The sequence below is a fragment of the Protobothrops mucrosquamatus genome, unplaced genomic scaffold (genome assembly GCF_001527695.2).
Source record: "Protobothrops mucrosquamatus isolate PMUCROS unplaced genomic scaffold, P.Mucros_1.0 scaffold5994, whole genome shotgun sequence".
In the NCBI taxonomy this organism is placed as follows: Eukaryota; Metazoa; Chordata; class Lepidosauria; order Squamata; family Viperidae; genus Protobothrops; species Protobothrops mucrosquamatus.
The window spans coordinates 16799-37574 of record NW_015391833.1 but is presented as its reverse complement, the minus strand read 5'-3'; the positions used below and the strand labels follow the sequence as shown (position 1 = coordinate 37574).

At 51.6% G+C, this 20776-nt stretch overlaps 1 protein-coding gene across 1 annotated transcript; it reads right to left on the bottom strand.

The window, feature by feature from the left end:
- Positions 1-880: 880 nt before the first annotated feature.
- On the bottom strand, positions 881-20273 carry IL11RA (interleukin 11 receptor subunit alpha; the record flags this gene model as incomplete). Its single annotated transcript, XM_029286925.1, has 11 exons — positions 20174-20273; positions 19894-19954; positions 12336-12502; positions 11639-11753; positions 9349-9381; positions 7785-7948; positions 5861-6024; positions 5494-5635; positions 2583-2678; positions 2165-2267; positions 881-963 (listed from the first exon to the last, which is right to left on the bottom strand). Coding segments are annotated over exons 1-11 (1228 nt in total), but the record flags the coding sequence as incomplete, so codon positions are not given.
- Between the last annotated feature and the right edge of the window lie 503 nt (positions 20274-20776).

Here is a 20776-nt window from a genome sequence, read left to right as displayed (position 1 = left end):
TAAGCACCAAGGTACCTGGTGCCTTGCAAGGGATTCCCGAGTGTTCCGCAATTGTTTTTCCTCTCTCCTCTGCGCGAGAAAAACTTTTGCCGCCTAAATCTGAAATGAATCCCTGGGGAGGGTGGGGCCTTGCTCTGCGCCTGCGCTCTTCACACGCCTCCTGCAGGGCACATTTGGTAAAGTTCGTGCATTCAGGCTGACGCCAAGCACAGGGAGTAGCACAGCTAAGGAAAAGGGCAAAAAAAAAATGGCGGACGGAGTGGTTTGGCGACCCCCGTGAAATGGTCGTGCGACCCCAAATGGGGTCGCGACCCACAGGTTGAGAACCGCTGCCCTATACCATTTCGGACAAATGGCTGTCCAGTCTCTTCTTTAAAACTTCCAGTGTTGGAGCATTCACCGCTTCTGGAGGCAGGTTGTTCCACTGGTTAATTGTTCTCACTGTCAGGAAGTTTCTCCTTAGTTCTAGGTTGCTTCTCTCTTTGGTTAGTTTCTACCCGTTGCTTCTTGTCCTGCCTTCAGGCGCTCAGTACTAGAAGGACAAGGGGTTTTTCCTCTTTGTTTAATACAGGGGTCTTCCAACTTGGCCCTTTTATGACTTGTGGACTTCAACTCCCAGAATTCCTCAGCCAGGCACACGTGCCTGGCTGAGGAATTCTGGGAGTTGAAGTCCACAAGTCATAAAAGGGCCAAGTTTGAAGACTCCTGGTTTAATATAGAGTGTCTTGCCCTGATTTGATTGTCCTCCATGATCCTGTGCCCTGCAGGATCCAAATTGTTCCCTGCACAGGACCAGAACCACCTCCTCGAGGGAGTCCCACCGAGGGGGGGAGGGTTGCCGTGCCCCCCTCCCCGCGCAAGAGGCCCAGGCTGTACTCACTTGGCAAGGCCTTGAGGTGGGTGGCAGCTGCAAGCAGGTCCTGGTGTTTGCCTGCCTCTTTGCTCTGCTTCTTTGACCGGATCCTTTCCACAGAAAGAGAGGAAGAGAGAGAGAGAGAAAGATGGAGAAGGTCCTCCAACAGGTCCCAAAGCTGCTTTTCCCAAAAGGCAACTGGACTGTCTTGGCGTTTTCTTTGAAAACGTTTCGCTTCTCATCCAAGAACCGAAGAAGCTTCTTGGATGAGAAGCAAAACATATTCAAGGGAGGGGAACCCCCCCCCCCCAGAAGGTCCAGTTGCCTTTTGGAAAAGCACCTTTGAGACAACCATGACCTGGATGACAGAATCTCCACAGACGTCCTCCTAGGACAGTGGTGGCGAACCTATGGCACGGGTGCCAGAGGTGACACTCGGAGCCCTCTCTGTGGGCACACGTGCCGTTGCCCCAGCCTTGCCTCCCCCGTGACCCCCTCCTCTCCAGCAGCCCCCCTGAAGGAGAGTCGTCCCCGAGTGTGGCCCACACGGAACAGCGCAGCCAAGGACATGGCAGCCAGGCAGCGTAGACAAGACTCTGCCCTCACGCCCCATCGTGCACAGTTGATGCTGCAGGGCGCGGGCAGAGGGCGTGACTGCTATAGCGCTGCTGGGCTGCCTGGGCGATCGGTGGCGGGCCCTGGAGGCGGTGAGTGGCCCTGCGGGAAGGCGGGGCAGGGGATGGGAGAGCAGAATGGGGGCGTGGCAGGGGGTGGAGCATGGGCGGGGCCAGTTTTTGGGCACTCGGTCTCTAAAACAGTGGTTCTCAACCTTTTTAATGCCATGACCCCAACCGGTCGTAAGTCGAGGACTAAACCGGTCGTAAGTCGAGGACTAAACCGGTCGTAAGTCGAGGACTACCCAACCGGTCGTAAGTCGAGGACTTTCCCTGCCCGGGAGCGCCGCGCATGCGTGGTTCCGCCCCCTGCGCCGGCCAAGGCGTAGCTGGGAAGCGGCAGAGACGGAGCAGGCCGACCACCAGCTGGCCCAGCTCAAGGGAGGTAAGGCACCCGCCGGAAAAGGGGAAAAAAATGGCGGACAAAAAAAATGGCAAACAAAAAAAATGGCGGACAGCCTTGCTTGGCGACCCCCATGAAATGGTTGATCGACCCCAAATGGGGTCCCGACCCACAGGTTGAGAACCACTGCTCTAAAAGGTTCGCCATCACTGTCCTAGGAGGCTTGTCCCACCAGACCTAGTGAGCAAGCACACACTCCAGCCCGGCCACCCGCTCTCCAGGTTTTCCACCTACCACACCAGGAAGGCAAACAGCAGCAGGGCCATCAGGGCAAAGAAGGCGACGATACCAAGTGACACCAGCGTTGCTACCTTCTCCATGGAGTCACCGTGTCCTGCTGGGGACAGAAGACATCCCTGAGCTCCGTCCCCCTGCGGGCACCTGCCAAGTGTCACCCTCCCCCTTGCAAGTCGAGGGCAGAGGTGCTGGGGGCCCAATCCAGACCATGCCAGCAAAAAGGGGGCTGGAGACTCCCAGTCTCTTAGCTGCAGGGCCACACACACATAGCCATGGGAGCACTTTTGCCTGGGAGATCTAAAGATCTTTGCAGGGATCCTAATTCTTCAAAGCAAATATCCTGGGTCGGAAGGGCGAGTATCGGCACCCTGGCCTTGCTCTCCATGCCGACCTCGGCTTCGGGCTTCCCACCTACCGACTGGCTCGTTGTCGGGGGACGGAGAGGGCTCCTCGGCGGGCGGGTCCAGCTCAACGGTGTCCGGAGCAGCTTCGCTGGGCTCAGCAACCTGTCCTGCAGGAGGGAAAGCCCAAATTGGACAGCTTGAGAAAAGGCAAGGTGGGGGGCACCGTTCTCCCCACTGCCTGACCCATGGTGAAGTGTCGAGCAGGGGAAGGCAACTATGGTAACTTTAGGACCTGTGGACTTCAACTTCCATAATTCCTGAAGGCAACTTGTGGACTTCAACTCCCAGAATGCCTGACAGCAACTTTAGGACCTGTGGACTTCAATTCCCAGAATGCCTGATGGCAACTTTAGGACCTGTAGACTTCAATTCCCAGAATGCCTGATGGTAACTTTAGAACCTGTGGGCTTCAACTCCCAGAATTCCTGATGGCAACTTTAGGACTTGTGGACTTCAACTCCCAGAATTCCTAATGGCAACTTTAGGACCTGTAGACTTCAATTCCCAGAATTCCTGATGGCAACTTTAGGACTTGTGGACTTCAACTCCCAGAATTCCCGGGCCAGCACAGGTCCTAAAGTTGCATAGTTGCCCACCCCTGGTGTAGAGACGGAAGTCAACCAATATCCACAGAGGGGCCCCAGAGCAATCACACCAGGCCCAGAATCCCCAGCCTGGTGGCCCCACAGATCTGGACCCCTCCACCCTCAGCAGAGGCTCCTGTTTTCTGCAACTCTTCATCTACTTTGGGTTCAAAAACAGCTCTCGTTGCACCCTTTCAACCCAAAATGCCAACGAGAAGGAATAGCTGGCCAGCCCTGGAAGCATCAAATTGCGTCTTCCAAGGACCCGTTTTCCAGATGGAAAAATGCAAGGAAAAGAAATGGGGGGAAAAAGCTAGCCGGGAATGCTCTGCAACCCCCCCCCCCAACCCCTCCTGCCACCCACTCTCTTTCTTTTCTGAAAAATGGAAAGAAATTAAACTTTACAAAGCTGCCTTAATACTTTCTTTTGGCGTGACGGATGCACTGAAAAGGTTAGGAAAAATGTTTCCATATTGGTTTCCAGCCCCAAAAGAGGCCACAAGCAGACTTTGCGGTCAGACTCTTGACCAGCTCCGAGTGTTACAGCCTCAGGATTCAGAGAAAGCCCCCCACAGCCTCCCCCCCAGGCCGGATTCCCGCCATGAGGGTCCAAGGGAATTCTCCTGGCCTCACTGTCCCTCGAGGCTTTTAATCTTCAAACAGTGTGCGTGTGTATGTGTTTGCGCATGGGTGTGCATTGGCTATGTAGAACACACAACATAAAACCCCAAGGCCGGAAGGGACCTTGGAGGTCTTCTAGTCCATCCCCCCGCTCAAGGCAGGGGAACCTTACGCCATCCTGGTCAAATGGTCTATTTTTGGTATAGGGTCTCCTACTTGAGTAAGGGGTTGGACTAGAACAGGGCTTTTCAACCAGTGGTACGATACCACCTGTGGTACATTGGCACCTGGCAGGTGGTACATGAGCACCCTAGAAAAGTGGTAGCGGGGGAGGGGAATGAGCTGAACCGGTGGCAGCACCGCACAAGCCTGAGCGAGAGACGGCTGGAGCTGCTGGGCTTCAGGGCTCAGTGGAAGCACCAGGATCAGTGCCAGGGTCCAGTTGGAGCTCGGCGCTGATCCTGGCGCTTCTGCTGAGCCCAGAAGCGCCGATCAGCTGGAATGTTGCAGCCTCTCCAGGGTCTTGTGATTTACATTCAGATGCTTGGCAACTGATTCATATTTATGACGGTCACAGTGTCCCAGGGTCATGTGAAGTGACCAAAACCTGCTGCAACCACCCAGCAGACGGGGGGAATAAAAACCAAACACCCCCCACCCCACTCCCACTGCCAATCCTCAACAGAAATGCTCACAACAATGAAAACCTCAGACAGGAGGAAGAGCGCGGCCGGGCGGGCAGGCAGGTGTTTTACTCGGCTGTGGCTTGGGGGGCACTTTTTTCAGTGCCATTGTAACTTTGAGCAGTCACTAAGCGAACTGTTGTAAGTCGAGGACTACCTGTACTTTATCACTTTTTTCTTTTTTCTTTTTTTTTTGGTCATCAAGTTTTTGACACCTTGCTAGGCGACTGGTGGTACTCGGATATTGCCATATCCTAAAAGTGGTACAATGGGTGAAAAGGTTGAAAAGCCCTGCTCTAGTCCATCAAGGCAGGGGAACCTTACGCCATCCTGGTCAAATGGTCTATTTTTGCTATAGGGTCTCCTACTTGAGTAAGGGGTTGGACTAGAAGACCTCAAAGGACCCTTCCAACTCTATTATTCTTAAAAAAAAACAACCCACTGATGGAGCACCCCACAACCCCAGGACAGTTATCATGCAACAGGAAGACAGCTTGGCCACAGCATTATCCGTCTCTGCAAACACTGGCAGTCCTCGACTTACAGCCGTTCATTTAGTGATTGTTCGAAGTTACAACAGCACTGAAAAAACTGACATGGGGACCATTTATCACACTTACGACATTGCAACATTTCCCCCAGGGTCCTGGGATCAAAATCAGGACGCTTGGCCACTGACTCCTATTTATGACGGTTGCAATGTTCCCGGCTCACTTTTGCCACCTTCTGACATGCAAAGTCAATGGGGAAGAAGCCGGATTCTTAGCTGTGTTGCGAACTTGACAACTGCAGTGGTTCCCTTAAAACGGTACCAAGAAAGGTTGTAAAACGGGACAAATCTCGCTGAACAAAGGTCTCGTTTAGCAACCGAAACTTTGGTTGTAGTTCTAAGTCCAGGATCACCTGTAGGTCTCCTCTTTTAACGTCGGCCCGAGATTTAGTCCCCACCCCACCCCATCCCAACCCTTTCCCCCTGCCCTGTTCTTCTCTCCCTGTTCCCCCCCCCCCAATTGGTGCCCTTTCCCTGCCCTTACCAGCAGCCGGCCAGCCTCGTGCCTCCGGGCTCCACTCGCTCCAGCTGCCAGCATCCAGGAAGTCCTTGGCGCTCACCTGGACCGCGTGCTCCAGGCCCATCAGGGCGTCCGTGATCACCTCGGACACGTTGCTCGTCTCCACCTGCCAAGCCAGGAAGCGGCACCCATCAGCCCATCTGCTGAGCCCAGCTGGCCGCTGACTCCGCTCACACGGGGGGGGCTGAGCAGAACCGACTGCCCCCCTCCACCAGCCACCCCAAATGCATGGGGCGCATTCCGGGAAGGAGAGATAGGATCCCTGTGCAAGCACAGAGTCCCACGCGTTTGAGACCCCCACACACACACACCTGCACCCCACTCCACTCACCATTGACCAGGAGCTGTGAAAGACCGGCCGGTAGCGCACCCGGAAGTGGAGCTGGAAGGAAGGCTCTTTGGGCCAAGAGGAGGGGTACGCCCAGCTGACGCGCAGCCGCCGGGGGGCCAGGGGCACCGGCTCCACCCGCACGTGCTCTGGAGGATCTGGCTTGGCTGGAGAGGAGGCAGAGGAGAGGAGCTGAGACCCTGGAGGGGGAACAAGCCAGCCCCCTCCCCATGCCTTTCCCCATTCTCTGGGCCCAAACTCCGTTTGACTGGGAACGTTGAGGTACCATCTCACCCTTGTAGGACTGACCCACCCCACCTCCCCTGGCAGAGGACTCCAGCTGCAGGCCCCATCGGCCAGGTTGTATCTGGTGGTGGTGGTGGGGTGTCCAGGAGATGGTCCTTCTCTACTGTGGCTCTGCCCTTTGGGACATCAAGGTGAGGTCATCCCCAGCTCTCCTCACCATCCGGAAGAGCCCGAAGACCTGGCTCTGCCTGGCTGGCTTGGGGCTCCCATGAAGAATGGTTTCACATTGGAGGTCTTGCAATTAATAACAGATCCCCCCTACCCCAGCTCAGCCTATTCCAGTGATGGCGAACCTTTTAGAGACCGAGTGCCCAAACTGCAACCCAAAACCCACTTATTTATTGCTGGGTGCCGGGTGGGCGTGGCCCACTGGGTGGGCGTGGCTGTAGTGGTCATGGCAGACAGAGTGAGTATGGCCAAGGTGGGCGTGGTCATCTTGATATTGCTCACGGGGAGGGACACCTGTGGGGGCTCGGCATGGTTCGGTGAGATCCAGGGGGTCTCTGGCAGGTGGGATGGTGGGCAGGAGGCAAGGTGAGGCAGGGCAGGGGTGCCATTGTTGCAGGGCAAGGTGGGGCCGGGGCGGCCGCTGCCTGACACCATCGGCCCCTGCACACAGAGGCCAGTGAGCACATGGGGGCTGACAGTGTCCATCAGCAGCCACAGCCTGCCGGCCCCTCGACTGGCGCACTCTGGGGCTCCGCAGCCCGCCGCCAGAAGTTTGTCTGAGCTGGATGGATAGCCGACAGCTGAGGAGGCGATGCAGTGGGTCGTGCCCGGGAAAAGGAGAGCATGCGAGGCCAGGAGGGATGGGATGGAGGGGAGGGAAACCAGTCGTGCTGGGATGCATCTGGCCACGTGGGACCTCAGCGAGTTAGCAGGCGGCTGGTTGAAGAGGGACGATGGCTATCTCCGGGGCATGGCGCGTGTGCCCACAGACAGGGCTCTGAGTGCCGCCTCTGGCACGCGTGCCATAGGTTCGCCACCACTGGCCTATTCCATCCCTCTCTCTCTTTTAGCTTTATTCACAGCCGATCATTTGTATTTTTCTAACGTTTTACTCCAATTATATGCATACAGGTAGTCCTCGACTTACAACGGTTCCTTCCGTGACTGTTCAAAGTTACAGCAGCACTGAAAAAAGCGACTTATGACCCCTTTTCACACTTACGGCCATCGCAGCGTCCCCGTGGCCGTGTGATCAACATTCAGATGCTTGGCAAGTGACTCACGTTTATGACGGCTACAGTGTCCTGGGATCGTGGGATCCCCTTTTGCGACCTTCTGGCCAGCAAAGTCAAGGGGGGGAGCCAGAATCACTTAACAACCATGTGACTCACTTAAGAACTGCAGTGATTCACTTAGCAACAAGCACAAATCTCTTAACAACTGCCTCGCTTAGCAAAGGAAATTTGGGGCTCAAATGGGGTCGTAAGTCGAGGACTATCTGTAAAGCAAAAGGAAGCTGAAGGAGCACATAATAAGCCCAGGGGCGGCTTCATTTAGCGACTGCTTCACTTAACGACCGGGTGGCCGGTCGCTAAATGAGGACGGCCCACAAATAGAGCCCCTTCCTTTCTGAGGCAGCCCGGGTGCTCCTCCCCCAAGGGGCGGGGCTTACTGATGCTGTGGGCGATAATGTCCAGGAGAGAGAAGCTGGAGCCCAGGGGGTTCACCTCCGTCACGTTCACACGGTAGGAGCTCCAGAACTGGGACTTGCTGACGGTGCAGGAGAGAGGGAGGGCAGGATCCTGGACACACAGACCCACGTTGCTGACCGGGGATCTGCTTGCACAAAGACAAGAGAAAGCGTTTGTCCTGAAAGCTCTTGGCCAAGGGGAAAACAGGACATAAGTTACCATAATCCCCAACCGCAAACCAACATACCGGGGGGGAAAAGTCTACACAAACTGATGAAGTTAGAAAAACTAGGGAAACTCAACATTAAGAAAACCAAGATCATGGCATCCAGCCCTCTCAATTCCTGGCAAATAGATGGGGAAGAAATGGAGGTAGCGACAGATTTTATCTTCCTGGGCTCCAAGATCACCGCAGATGGGGACTGCAGCCAAGAAATTAAAAGACGCTTGCTCCTGGGGAGGAAAGCTATGGCAAATCTAGGCAGCATACTAAAAAGCAGAGACATCACCCTGCCAACAAAAGTACGTATAGTCAAGGCCATGGTTTTCCCAGTTGCAATGTATGGCTGTGAAAGTTGAACCATAAGAAAGGCTGAGCGCCAAAGAATGGAGGCCTTTGAACTCTGGTGCTGGAGAAGACTCCTGCGAGTCCCCTGGACTGCAAGGAGATCAAACTGGTCAGTCCTGGAGGAGATCAACCCCGACTGCTCTTTAGAAGGCCAGATCCTGAAGTTGAAACTCAAGTACTTTGGCCACCTAATGAGAAGGAAGGACTCACTGGAGAAGAGCCTAATGCTGGGAAAGATTGAGGGCAAGAGAACAAGGGGACGACAGAGAAGGAGGTGGCTGGATGGAGTCACTGAAGCAGTAGGCCTGAGCTTAAATGGACTCCACAAGATGGTAGAGGACAGGAAGGCTTGGAGGACCCATGGGGTCACGATGGGTCGGACACGACTTCACAACTAACAACAACACCGACCTTAAAAGAGAGACCAAGCGAAGGTGGGGGAAGAAAGGGGCTTTGGTGTCAGTAGTGGTCTGGGGCACTTGGCACCATCCCAAAAGCACCATCTGGAAAAGTACCTGGACCCGAGAGGAACGGAGAGAATCTCCCAACCCATCATCTCCTAAATGTTACACAGTCTGGCACAGGCCAAATCTTCCAACTCTATCATTAGCTCTCTTCGACCCTTGGGCAGAATCCAGCAGACAAAAGGACTAAATCCAGTCGAAGCTATTTGCAGCCTGGGTAAATAGCAATTCCCAGACCCATCATAATAATACATAATAATGATAATACGTAGCAGTGTATAATACGTTGATTGGTATCCATGCTTTCTTCCCAACAGCCATCATCAAAACGCAAGTTCTTCCATAGACAAAAAGAAATGGAAAAGCCCGTTGACGGACTTTCTCCAAAGGGTATTACGAACGGTGCTCCGATGCCGCCATCCTAGGCTCTTAGACCTGGGCGGCTACTCTGGATGCGAAGGGGGAAATCTGGGGCCGGTGGGCAAATGTGAACTGCCAAAGGGCAGGACCTACCTTGACTTGTCAGCTCCAGGCGGCTGTTTCATCCTGGGAAATGAGAAAGAGGAAATGAGAAAGAGAAGGAGAAAGAGGGGTGATCCGACTGGACCCCCCACCCTCGGGCATCCAGAAGAAACGCGAGACCTTTTTCCCCAGTACCCCGACTGGCCATCCCTGTGTCCAGGCAGCCTCACCCCAGAGGCAGCAGAGCCAGCAAAGGGGAGCAAACCGCATCGGATAAAGGCTGCCTTGACCCCCAACGAAACAGGCAGCCTCTTCTATTCCCACGAGGGCTGAAAGGGCCAGCTGGGCCGTGGCTGCCTCCTTTGGTTAATAAACTAAACAGAGTGTCTCCCCCTCTGCCCGCCTTAATACAAGCCTGGTGAAAGTGCCCCATTGGTCTGTTGTGGGCTCAAAATCCTCATGGTCTCATCATGGCCCCACTCCACTCAAGACACCTCTCCCCCCACTGGCTGCTGCGGTGAAGACAGTGGTCCTTAAGCCAGTGGTGGCGAACCTATGACACACGTGCCAGAGGCGGCATTCAGAGCCCTCTCTGTGGGCACACGCACCATGCCCTGGAGATGGCAACCGTCCCTCTTCAACCAGCCACCCACTAACTCACCAAGCTCCCATGTGGCCGGATGCATCCCAGCATGGCTGGTTTCCTTCCCCCCCCATCCCATCCCTCCTGGCCTTGCATGCTCTCCTTTTCCTGGGCAGGACCCACTGCATCGCCTCCTCAGCTGTTGGCTGGCCGTCCAGCTCAGAGGCGGCTTCTCTGAACTGCTGGCGGTGGGCTGCGGAGCCCCAGAGTGCACCGGTGGTGGGGCCGGCAGGCTGTGGCTGCTGACGGACACCGTCGGCCCCCATGCGCTCGCTGGCTTGTGTGTGTGGGGGCCAATGGTGTCAGGCAGCAGCCGCCCCGGCCCCTGCCTCGCCATGCCCCGTGGCAATGGCACCTCCGCCCTGCCTCGCCTTGCCTCACCCTGCAGGATGAGCCTCCTGCCCACCGCCCCACCTGCCAGAGACCTCCTGGATCTCCCCTAACCCTGCCCGGCCCCCATAGGCGTCCCTCCCCATGAGCAATGAGGTGACCACGCCCACCTTGGCCACACCCACCCAGTCTGCCATGACCCCCAGTGGGCCACACCCACCCAGCACCCGGCGATAAATAAGTGGGTTTTGGGTTGCAGTTTGGGCACTTGGTCTCTAAAAGGTTCACCATCACTGCCTTAAGCCATCCTTCTTGCACCGTGATTGCCCCGTTCAGGACTCTCTGCCGGGAGTCACAGCTCCCCTGGCCTTCCAAATTGATGGCTGGGCTCCGCAGCCAGGGCAGAAGGTGCAGGCTGCCTCCGCCCTTGGCTGGGTAGCCCAGCTTCCCTCTGACCATCAATTTGGAAGGTGCAATGGAAACCTTCTGGAGAAGTCTTTGTTTGTTCCAAGTAAGGTTCTGGAGAGGAAACGCCTGTGGGTTCCTCCGCTGGAGAGCAGAAGGATCATTACAGACGACGTGGAGGAGGCAAAAATGCCTTTTCTTCTCCTTCTCCTTCTCTGCCCCTCCAGCTCCCCCTCCAACATTCTCCTTGCCCCATAGATCTAGGCCTCTCCTCCCCTTAGTAGACCCCCTCCTCAGCTCCACTGACTCCTGCCCAGCCCAGCCCACCCTCACCGATATACAGAGGTGTGTCCCAAAGGTTCTTTTCCCAAAAGGCAAAAGGACTTCCTTGGATTTTTTCCAGAAAGTCCAGAAAGATGACTTACAATTTTCTGGCCTTTCTGGTTGTCGTAAGTCAACCGGACGGTCAACTTAATACCAACTCATCAAGGAGAGAGAGAAGCAACCGAGAACGAAGGAGAAATCTCTTTAATTGTGAGAACAATTAACCAGTGGAATGGAAGTTGCCTCCAGAAGTTGTGGGTGCTCCATCACTGGAGGTTTTGAAGAAGTGACTGGACAGCCACTTGTCTGAAATGATATAGGACAGGGGCAGGCAACCTTGGCTCTTTTATGACTCGTGGACTTCAACTCCCAGAATTCCTGAGCCAGCATGGCTCAGCTTGGAAACCTCTCCCTTTCCCCTCAGCATAAATGGCTCAGGAATTCTGGGAGTTGAAGTCCACGAGTCATAAAAGGGCCAAGGTTGCCTACCCCTGGTATAGGGTCTCCTGCTTGAGCAGGGGTTGGACTAGAAGCCCTCCGAGGTCTCTTTCAACTCTGTTATTTTGTCCAGTTGCCTTGGGGGAAAAGCAGCTCTGGGACAACCATGATCTAGATGATGGAGGATCTCCACAGACGTACAGGTAGGTGGTGATGTATCTGGTGGGCAGGTGTGTCTCCACGCTGGGGGTCCAGAAGCAGGAGAAGTTCTCGTAGTTGGAGGCTCGGCAGGTGACGGAGGGGGGTCCAGGGAGCCCTGCAGGCAAGGAGACAGACATGGTGCTTGGCAAGGAGGGAGACCAGCACCTCTCCGGTTCCACGTGTGGCTCTCCACTACAGGCACAGGGGGTCCTCGCCTTATGACCACAACTGAGCCCAAAATTTCCATTGCTCAGGGAGATGGTTGTTAAGCGAGTTTTCTCCCACTTTACAACCTTTCTTGCAGCCATCGTTACATGAATCGCCGCGGTTGTTTAAGTTAGGAACACGGTTGTTAAGTGAATCTGGATTCCCCATTGCCTTTGCTTGTCCGAAGGTCGCAAAAGGGGATCACTTAACCCCGGGACACTAAATAGGAGTCAATTGCCAAGTGTCTGAATTTTGGTCACGTGACCACGGGGATGTTGCGACGGTCGTAAGTGTGAACAGCGGTCATAAGTCGCTTTTTTCAGTGCCGTTAACTTGAAACGGTCACTAAAGGAACTGCTGTCAGTCGAGGACTACCTTACCCGCCCGCAGTTCACCACTCGGCGGCTTCTCCCTTAACCTGCAGAAGCTCAGAGTGCCCCCCTCCCCACCAGGCATGTATCACTCCCTCCCACAGGAGACCCGCACTTACGGCCGACTCTGAGCACAACGGAGCCCAGGAGAAGCCCGCTGCCATCCTGGCAGCTGTAGGTGCCTTCCGAGGAGAGGTCCACGTGACTCAAGAGCAACTGGCCCTGCTGGACGCTGGAGTCCGTTGGCAGCCCGGAGCCCCCAATCCGCTGCCATCCACTCGTGGACCTGAGGACAGAAGAGTTGCTGTAAGACAGGGGTGTCAAACTCAATTTCATTGAGGGCCGCATCAGCATTGCGGTTGCCCTTGGGGGGGGCGGGTGGTGTGGCCAGGGTGGGTGCGGCCTTCTGGGTAGGCATGGATGGAGTAGGTGGGGCGTACTGGGTGGGCATGGCCAGCTCTACATCGTTTGCGTCAAGGGTGCCTGTGGGGGCCTGGGCAGGAGTGGGACAGATCTGAGGGTCTCTGGCAGAGGGGTGGGTGGGACTGGGGCAAGCGCCAAGGCATGGTCCATTTCTTCATTCTCACAAAGGGTGACACCTCCCCAGCATGCACCCAGGGGACGGGGCCGACGCGGCAGGGGCTGGTTCCTCGCTGTTTCCAGACGGCCTTGTGGGGCTAAGACTGAATGCGTTTCGGCATAGATGGCCACCACAAAATTGTACATTGGCTCCCGGCCGACCTGGGCCAGGGCCAAGGCAGCGGGGGCCGTTCCCTCACTGTTTCCAGGATGGCTTCGCGGGCCCCATGAAACCACTTCGCGGGCCGCATCCGGCCCCCGGGCCTTGTGTTTGACATGTCTGCTGTAAGACCAGGGAAGAAGACCATTGGCAGGAGGGAGGGGGGGTGAGGGTCTTCCAGACAGCAAACCGGGGGTCCATCCTACATTCTCAAGAAACGCCTAAGGAGGAGAAGCTGCAAGGTTCCCCCCCTGTTTGACTTCCTATCTCTGAACGGGGTGCCCCACAATTGCTACCAAGGAGAAGCTGCACAGTCCCCCCCCCAGTTGAATGCCACTGAGCGGGGTGCCCCCCAATTGCTACCAATTCTGCCCCCCTCCCAGTCAATCCGTTGCTGCTGAGGTCCTTCCCTGTGGCTTCCTTCAAGAATAAACATCACTGCCAGCCTTTAGCAGAACGACACAAAAGGCGGGTGTCCCTTCGCAACTAGCCAGGTTGCAAGGCAGAAGGCAATGCCCAGAAAGAGGCTTCTTTTTTTGGGGGGGGGGAGGGAAGGAGAAAAGGACAGCCAGTAACAAGAGGAGGAAGCAGAGGGCTTTTCCCAATGGGAAGACTTCTGTGGTCCTTTCGGTGTCACTGCCCACAAAAAATGGGACTAAGAAGGACAAATGACCAGCTCTTTTCCTTGTGGTTTCCTCTGCGGAAACCTGGTTTTTCCACCACAGGAATGAACAGCATGCTAGAACAGGCATGGCCCAGGCTGGTACAGATGGTGGAATATTCCTCTCTATTTGAAATATGTTACCTTAAAATACCTGAAACTCTATATATGGGTTTATTTTTCCCAAACGGATTGAATAAAACTAAAAATTTTGAGGGATACTTTAAGAAAGGCAGATATGCTTTTTTTGGAAAACACACTTTTAGACAACAGGAGGAGCTCAAAACTGGTAGGTCTGGGGCAGAAGATCAAAAGGGACTACTTCAAATGGAAGAGAATATTTGTAGTTCAGGCTGCTCTCTGAACTCTTGCAGTTTTCTTGCAGACTTAGGTAACACCATCAGTGCTAGAAGGGAGGGGGGTTTGTGGAGAGGAGGAGGAGGAGGAGGAGGAGGAGGAGGAGGAGGGGGATGACGACGACGACACTGTGGGGTCCTTGATCCTCTCTGAGTTTGTTGCTTTTCTTTCAGTTGTTTCGTGAGCCCCACTAGGTCACATCATCAGTTCAAGAGAGTTTTGCTCCGTAATCCTTCCTTGATTAGGATATTGCTTTCCACTTGATTGTTTGACTGGTGTTAATCCCTGCTTATCTGGTTATTGGCTGCTGGAGACGATGTGTGTTTGGCCTCTTTGTTTCCTTCTTAGCTTTTTTTCATTGGCTCTTTTGAATGGTGTGTAAATGTAGGTTATCTTTATGTGTCTACTGATGGCTGACTGGTCTGCATGCCAAGCCTCGGGGAATTCAGTAACATTTTGGAGGGTGTAGAAAACATACCACCCTACCAAACAGGGAGCACACACGTCACATTCTCTCACACTGATGATGTTTGCTAGTTAGGTAATAAAATGTCTGCAAGAAAACAAACATAGAGAGCATGAAAGACTGCACAGTTCTCCTCCTTCTCCTCTCTGCAAACCCACTTCCTTGTAGCACTGATGAAGTTCCCGTGTCAGGTAATTGAAATGTCTGCAAGAAAACAGCCAACTTCAGAGAGTATCAAGGAACTCCTCCTCCTCTCCACAAACACCTCTCTCTTCAAGCACTGATGATGTTACCTAGTTGGGTCATGAAATGTCTGCAAGGAAACAAGCAAGCTCAGAGAGCACCATGGATCCCACAGTCCTCCTCCTCCTCCTCCTCCTTTCCACAAACCCCACTCCCTTCTAGCACTGATGATGTTACCTAGTTGGGTCATGAAATGTCTGCAAGGAAACAAGCAAGCTCAGAGAGCACCATGGACCCCACAGTCCTCCTCCTCCTCCTCCTTTCCACAAACCCCTCTCCCTTCTAGCACTGATGATGTTACCTAGTTGGGTCATGAAATGTCTGCAAGGAAACAAGCAAGCTCAGAGAGCACCAAGGACCCCACAGTCATCGTCGTCGTCGTCGTCGTCGTCGTCCTCCTCCTCCTCCTCCTCCTCCTCCTCCTCCTCCTCCTCCTCCTCCCTGCAAACCTCCCTCCCTTCTAGCACTGATGATGTTACCTAACTGGGTAAAGACGAGGTAAAAAAAATTGGTTGCCACAAAACATCCAAGCTCAGAGAGCACCAGGGAGTCAATTCCCTTCTATTGCTGCTACATATGGGCATCAAATGCTTCAGAAAGCTGGCAAATGGGAGAAATTTGCATGTAGGCAAACCTCCACTAGGGAACAACTGTTTTTTCTGCAGGAAACCCTACTGGCAGNCAACATGTCCTCAATTTTCACCCCATTCAAAAGAGATAATTAAAAACAAAAACAAAAACACTTGCATATCCCTTCTAGAGTGTTTTCCCAAAAGTAAGACCTGGTCTTATATTTATGTTCCAAAAGACACATTATTTTCTGATTAGGTTCTTATTTTTGGGAAAATACAGTACTAAATGCCTCCGTCTGGCTGATGATCTTAACTGGGGCTTATTTCTGAGTTGGGGTTTATATTACGAGCATCCTGAAAAAGTCATGCTAGATTTTATTTTCCGGTTGGGTCTTATTTTCACGGGAACACGGTAGCAGACAGAGAAGCAGGCATCAGCACCAGACAAATTATCAAGCAGAAAGCAATAATCAGGGACTCACCAAGGAGGAAACTACACCCCTATCAAAACTGGCAGGGCAAGCTGCTGCATATAACAGAGGTCCCCAACCTTTTGGGCACCAGGGACCAGTTACATGGAGAAAGGTTTTTTCATGGACCGGAGAGTGTGTGGTTTTGTGTGCTGACTGCATCTCACGGATGGGCCTTTGCTTGTTTGTGTGGACCGGTTGCTGGCATGTTGTGGCCTGGTACTGGTCCACGGACCGGGGGTTGGGGACCCCTGGCATATAAATAGGAGCAAACTCCACCCTCCCTGGCACTGATGATGTCCCCCAGTTTGGTAATGAAATGTCTGCTAGTAAACAACCAAACTCAAGAGAGAACTTCTCCTGAACTTCTGGCCTCTTAAGAAGTGGAGGGACATTAAGAGGTGGGGTCTACAATAACTGTGGTAGCTTGGATGCTACTTATTTTCATATTTGGTGGACTTGTAGAAATATAAAAGCTTTTTGGATTAAGATTTGGTGGAACATTCAAAAGATTTTCAAGAGAAAGATAAAGTTCACTCCACAATTATTTTTGTTGGGTGTTATTACAGATTGTGATGTTAAAGAAACTAACTTGATGTTGAATTTGATAACAGCTGCAAGGTTATTAGTAGGGCAATACTGGAAGAAGGATTGCTTGCCTACTATAGAAGAATGGCCGCTTAAAGTGTCAAATTTAGCAGAAATGGCTAAGATTTCTGCCTATTTGAAGGATCACTCACAAGAAAGATACATTTCGGTTTGCAGAAGATGGATAGATTGTATTCAGAATAAATATGGGACTAAAAAGTTCCATTTAGCCTATGAGTAAATTTTAGAGTATTATTAGTATTAATAGTTTGTTATAGTGAAATTTTTATTAGTTTTAATTATATGATATCATTATTATTTTTAGTATTAGTATTGTTTAACAATATTCTATTGTTTAATAATTAGGATACTAATTTGTTTATGTTTTAATTATTATTATTATATTTACGTTAAAGGGGAGTTAAAGCGCATTATGGACTTGGTTATTTATGTAGTTGGTTAATGTTAGTTAGATTATGATTATTATATTTGTAACCCTGTATTCAGCTTTGGGAAGTGGGGGAGGGAGAGGGGGGGATTAGGGTGGGTTGGTTTTGGGGTTTATATTGTAACTTTTATAAAACTTTTCAATAAAAAAAAAGAAGAAGTGGAGGGACATTAAGAGGTGGGGTCTACAATAACTCGCCACGACTAACTCGCCACGGGCAACTTGCCACGGAACAACTCACCGTGGGCAATTTGCCACACGAACAAGAGTTACACTAATAACGTGGAAATAGTCAAACGGAATCATTAAAGAAAGGATACCAAAAGGAGGGACAAAACGAAATGTGAATGATAAAATAAAACAAAATAATTTTCTAATTATTTTAAATAATTAAATTGTCCCATTCCATAAAAGGGAGATTTTACTGACAGACTCAGTGCAAACAGGGATAGATGGCAAGGTACCTTCAACTGCCTTAGGGACCAGCTTGGGGATCTTCAGACCCTCAGCTGGACACATTCTGCACAAGAGGAACGGCTGCTGGAATTGGGTATGTCTAGTTTAATGAAGTCTAATGAAGAGAAGGACGAGGGGGGACATGATAGCAGCGTTCCAGTATCTCAGGGGCTGCCCCAAAGAAGAATGAGTCAAGCTATTCTCCAAGGCGCCTGAAGGCAGGACAAGAAGCCACGGATGGAAACTAATCAAGGAGAGAAGCAACCTAGAACTAAGGAGAAACTTCCTGACAGTTAGAACCAGTGGAACAACCTGCCTCCAGAAGCGGTGAATGCTCCACACTGGAAGTTTTTAAGCAGAGACTGGACAGCCATTTGTCTGAAATGGTATAGGGTTTCCTGCCTGAGCAGGGGGTTGAACTAGAAGACCTCCAAGGTACCTTCCAACATCATCATCATCATCATCATCATCATCATCATCATCATCATCATCATCATCATCAAGACACCTGGGTGGGACCAGGATTGGGCCCGCTCAGGTACCTACCTTGGGTTTGCTCCAGGGCATTTCAGAACCACGTCACTCCCCAGCTCAGCATAGGTCACCCCTGCAAGAAAAGCCCCAGAGCATGAGACTTGGTGCTCCGTTGCTTCATGGATCCCGAATCTGCCAGATGATGTGGAGCCATGTCTTTGCCCTTAAGAGTGGGACCTTGCAGTCCCTCTTCCCTCCTCCTTACGAAGGGTGGTGGGTTGTTTTGGCCAAAAGTGACCCCCGCCACCCTCTGCAGGCAGCCCTCCCAGCCCTGGCTTAACGTGGGGCTCACCTTCTTTTACCCATTCTCCTGATATGGTGATGGAGGCGGTTGTGAGCACCATGGCAAAAAGGACCAGCCCTCTGCTCACCCAGCTGGTGAGGCTCAGCATCTAAGGGGCCAAAGGGGGGGGGGGGAAGGAGAGAAAAAAAGAACAACATCAGGAGGTTGATTGCTAAAATTGAAAAGCTGTGGGGTCGCTGTTTCCAATCCAGTGACCCTCTTCCTTCCTTCCTTCCTTCCTTCCTTCCTTCCTTCCTTCCTTCCTTCCTTCCTTCCTTCNCAACATGTCCTCAATTTTCACCCCATTCAAAAGAGATAATTAAAAACAAAAACAAAAACACTTGCATATCCCTTCTAGAGTGTTTTCCCAAAAGTAAGACCTGGTCTTATATTTATGTTCCAAAAGACACATTATTTTCTGATTAGGTTCTTATTTTTGGGAAAATACAGTACTAAATGCCTCCGTCTAGCTGACGATCTTAACTGGGGTTTATTTCTGAGTTGGGGTTTATATTACGAGCATCCTGAAAAAAATCATGCTAGAGTTTATTTTCCGGGTGGGTCTTATTTTCACGGGAACACGGTAGCAGACAGAGAAGCAGGCATCAGCACCAGACAAATTATCAAGCAGAAAGCAATAATCAGGGACTCACCAAGGAGGAAACTACACCCCTATCAAAACTGGCAGGGCAAGCTGCTGCATATAACAGAGGTCCCCAACCTTTTGGGCACCAGGGACCAGTTACATGGAGAAAGGTTTTTTCACGGACCGGAGAGTGCGTGGTTTTTTGTGCTGCCTGCATCTCACGGATGGGGCTTTGCTTGTTTGTGTGGACCGGTTGCTGGCATGTTGTGGCCTGGTACTGGTCCACGGACCGGGGGTTGGGGACCCCTGGCATATAAATAGGCGCAAACTCCACCCTCCCTGGCACTGATAATGTCCCCCAGTTTGGTAATGAAATGTGTGCTAGTAAACAACCAAACTCAGAGAGAACTTCTGGAAGGACGTTAAGAGGTGGGGTCTACAATAACTCGCCACAACCAACTCGCCACGGGCAACTTGCCACGGAACAACTCACCGTGGGCAATTTGCCACACAAACAAGAGTTACACTAATAACGTAGAAATAGTCAAACGGAATCATTAAAGAAAGGATACCAAAAGGAGGGACAAAACGAAATGTGAATGATAAAAAAAAAACCCAAAATAATTTTCTGATTATTTTAAATAATTAAATTGTCCCATTCCATAAAAGGGGGATTTTACTGGCAGACTCAGTGCAAACAGGGATAGATGGCAAGGTACCTTCAACTGCCTTAGGGACCAGCTTGGGGATCTTCAGACCCTCAGCTGGACACATTCTGCACAAGAGGAACGGCTGCTGGAATTGGGTATGTCTAGTTTAATGAAGTTTAATGAAGAGAAGGACGAGGGGGGACATGATAGCAGCGTTCCAGTATCTCAGGGGCTGCCCCAAAGAAAAGGGAGTCAAGCTATTTTCCAAGGCGCCTGAAGGCAGGACAAGAAGCAACGGATGGAAACTAATCAAGGAGAGAAGCAACCTAGAACTAAGGAGAAACTTCCTGACAGTTAGAACAATTAACCAGTGGAACAACCTGCCTCCAGAAGCCGTGAATGCTCCAACACTGGAAGTTTTTAAGAAGAGACTGGACAGCTATTTGTCTGAAATGGTATAGGGTTTCCTGCCTGAGCAGGGGGTTGGACTAAATGACCTCCAAGGTACCTTCCAACATCATCATCATCATCATCATCATCATCATCATCATCATCATCATCATCATCATCATCATCATTAAGACACCTGGGTGGGACCAGGATTGGGCCCACTCAGGTACCTACCTTGGGTTTGCTCCAGGGCATTTCAGAACCACGTCACTCCCCAGCTCAGCATAGGTCACCCCTGCAAGAAAAGCCCCAGAGCATGAGACTTGGTGCTCCATTGCTTCATGGATCCCGAATCTGCCAGATGATGTGGAGCCATGTCTTTGCCCTTAAGAGTGGGACCTTGCAGTCCCTCTTCCCTCCTCCTTAGGAAGGGTGGTGGGTTGTTTTGGCCAAAAGTGACCCCCGCCACCCTCTGCAGGCAGCCCTCCCAGCCCTGGCTTAACGTGGGGCTCACCTTCTTTTTCCCATTCTCCTGATATGGTGATGGAGGCGGTTGTGAGCACCATGGCAAAAAGGACCAGCCCTCTGCTCACCCAGCTGGTGAGGCTCAGCATCTAAGGGGCCAAAGGGTGAGGAGGGGAAGGAGAGAAAAAAGAACAACATCAGGAGGTTGATTGCTAAAATTAAAAAGCTGTAGGGTCGCTGTTTCCAATCCGATGGCTTTCTTTCTTTCTTTCTTTCTTTCTTTCTTTCTTTCTTTCTTTCTTTCTTTCTCTCTCTCTTTCTTTCTTTTCTCTTTCCTTCTTTCTTTCTTTTTTTCTTTTTCTTTCTTTCTTTCTTTCTCTTTCTTTTTCTTTCTTTCTTTCTTTTTCTTTCTTTCTCTCCCTTCCTTTCTTCCTTCTCTCTTTTTCTTTTTCTTTCTCTTTTTCTTCCTTCCTTCCTTTTTCTTTCTCTCTTTCTTTCTTTCTTTCTCTCTCTCTCTCTCTTTCTTTTTTTTCTCTTTCTTTTTTTTCTTTTTCTTTCTTTCTTTCTTTTTTTTCTTTCTTTTTCTTTCTTTCTTTCTTTTCTTTCTTTCTTTCTCTCTCTCCCTTCCTTTCTTCCTTCTCTTTTTCTTTTT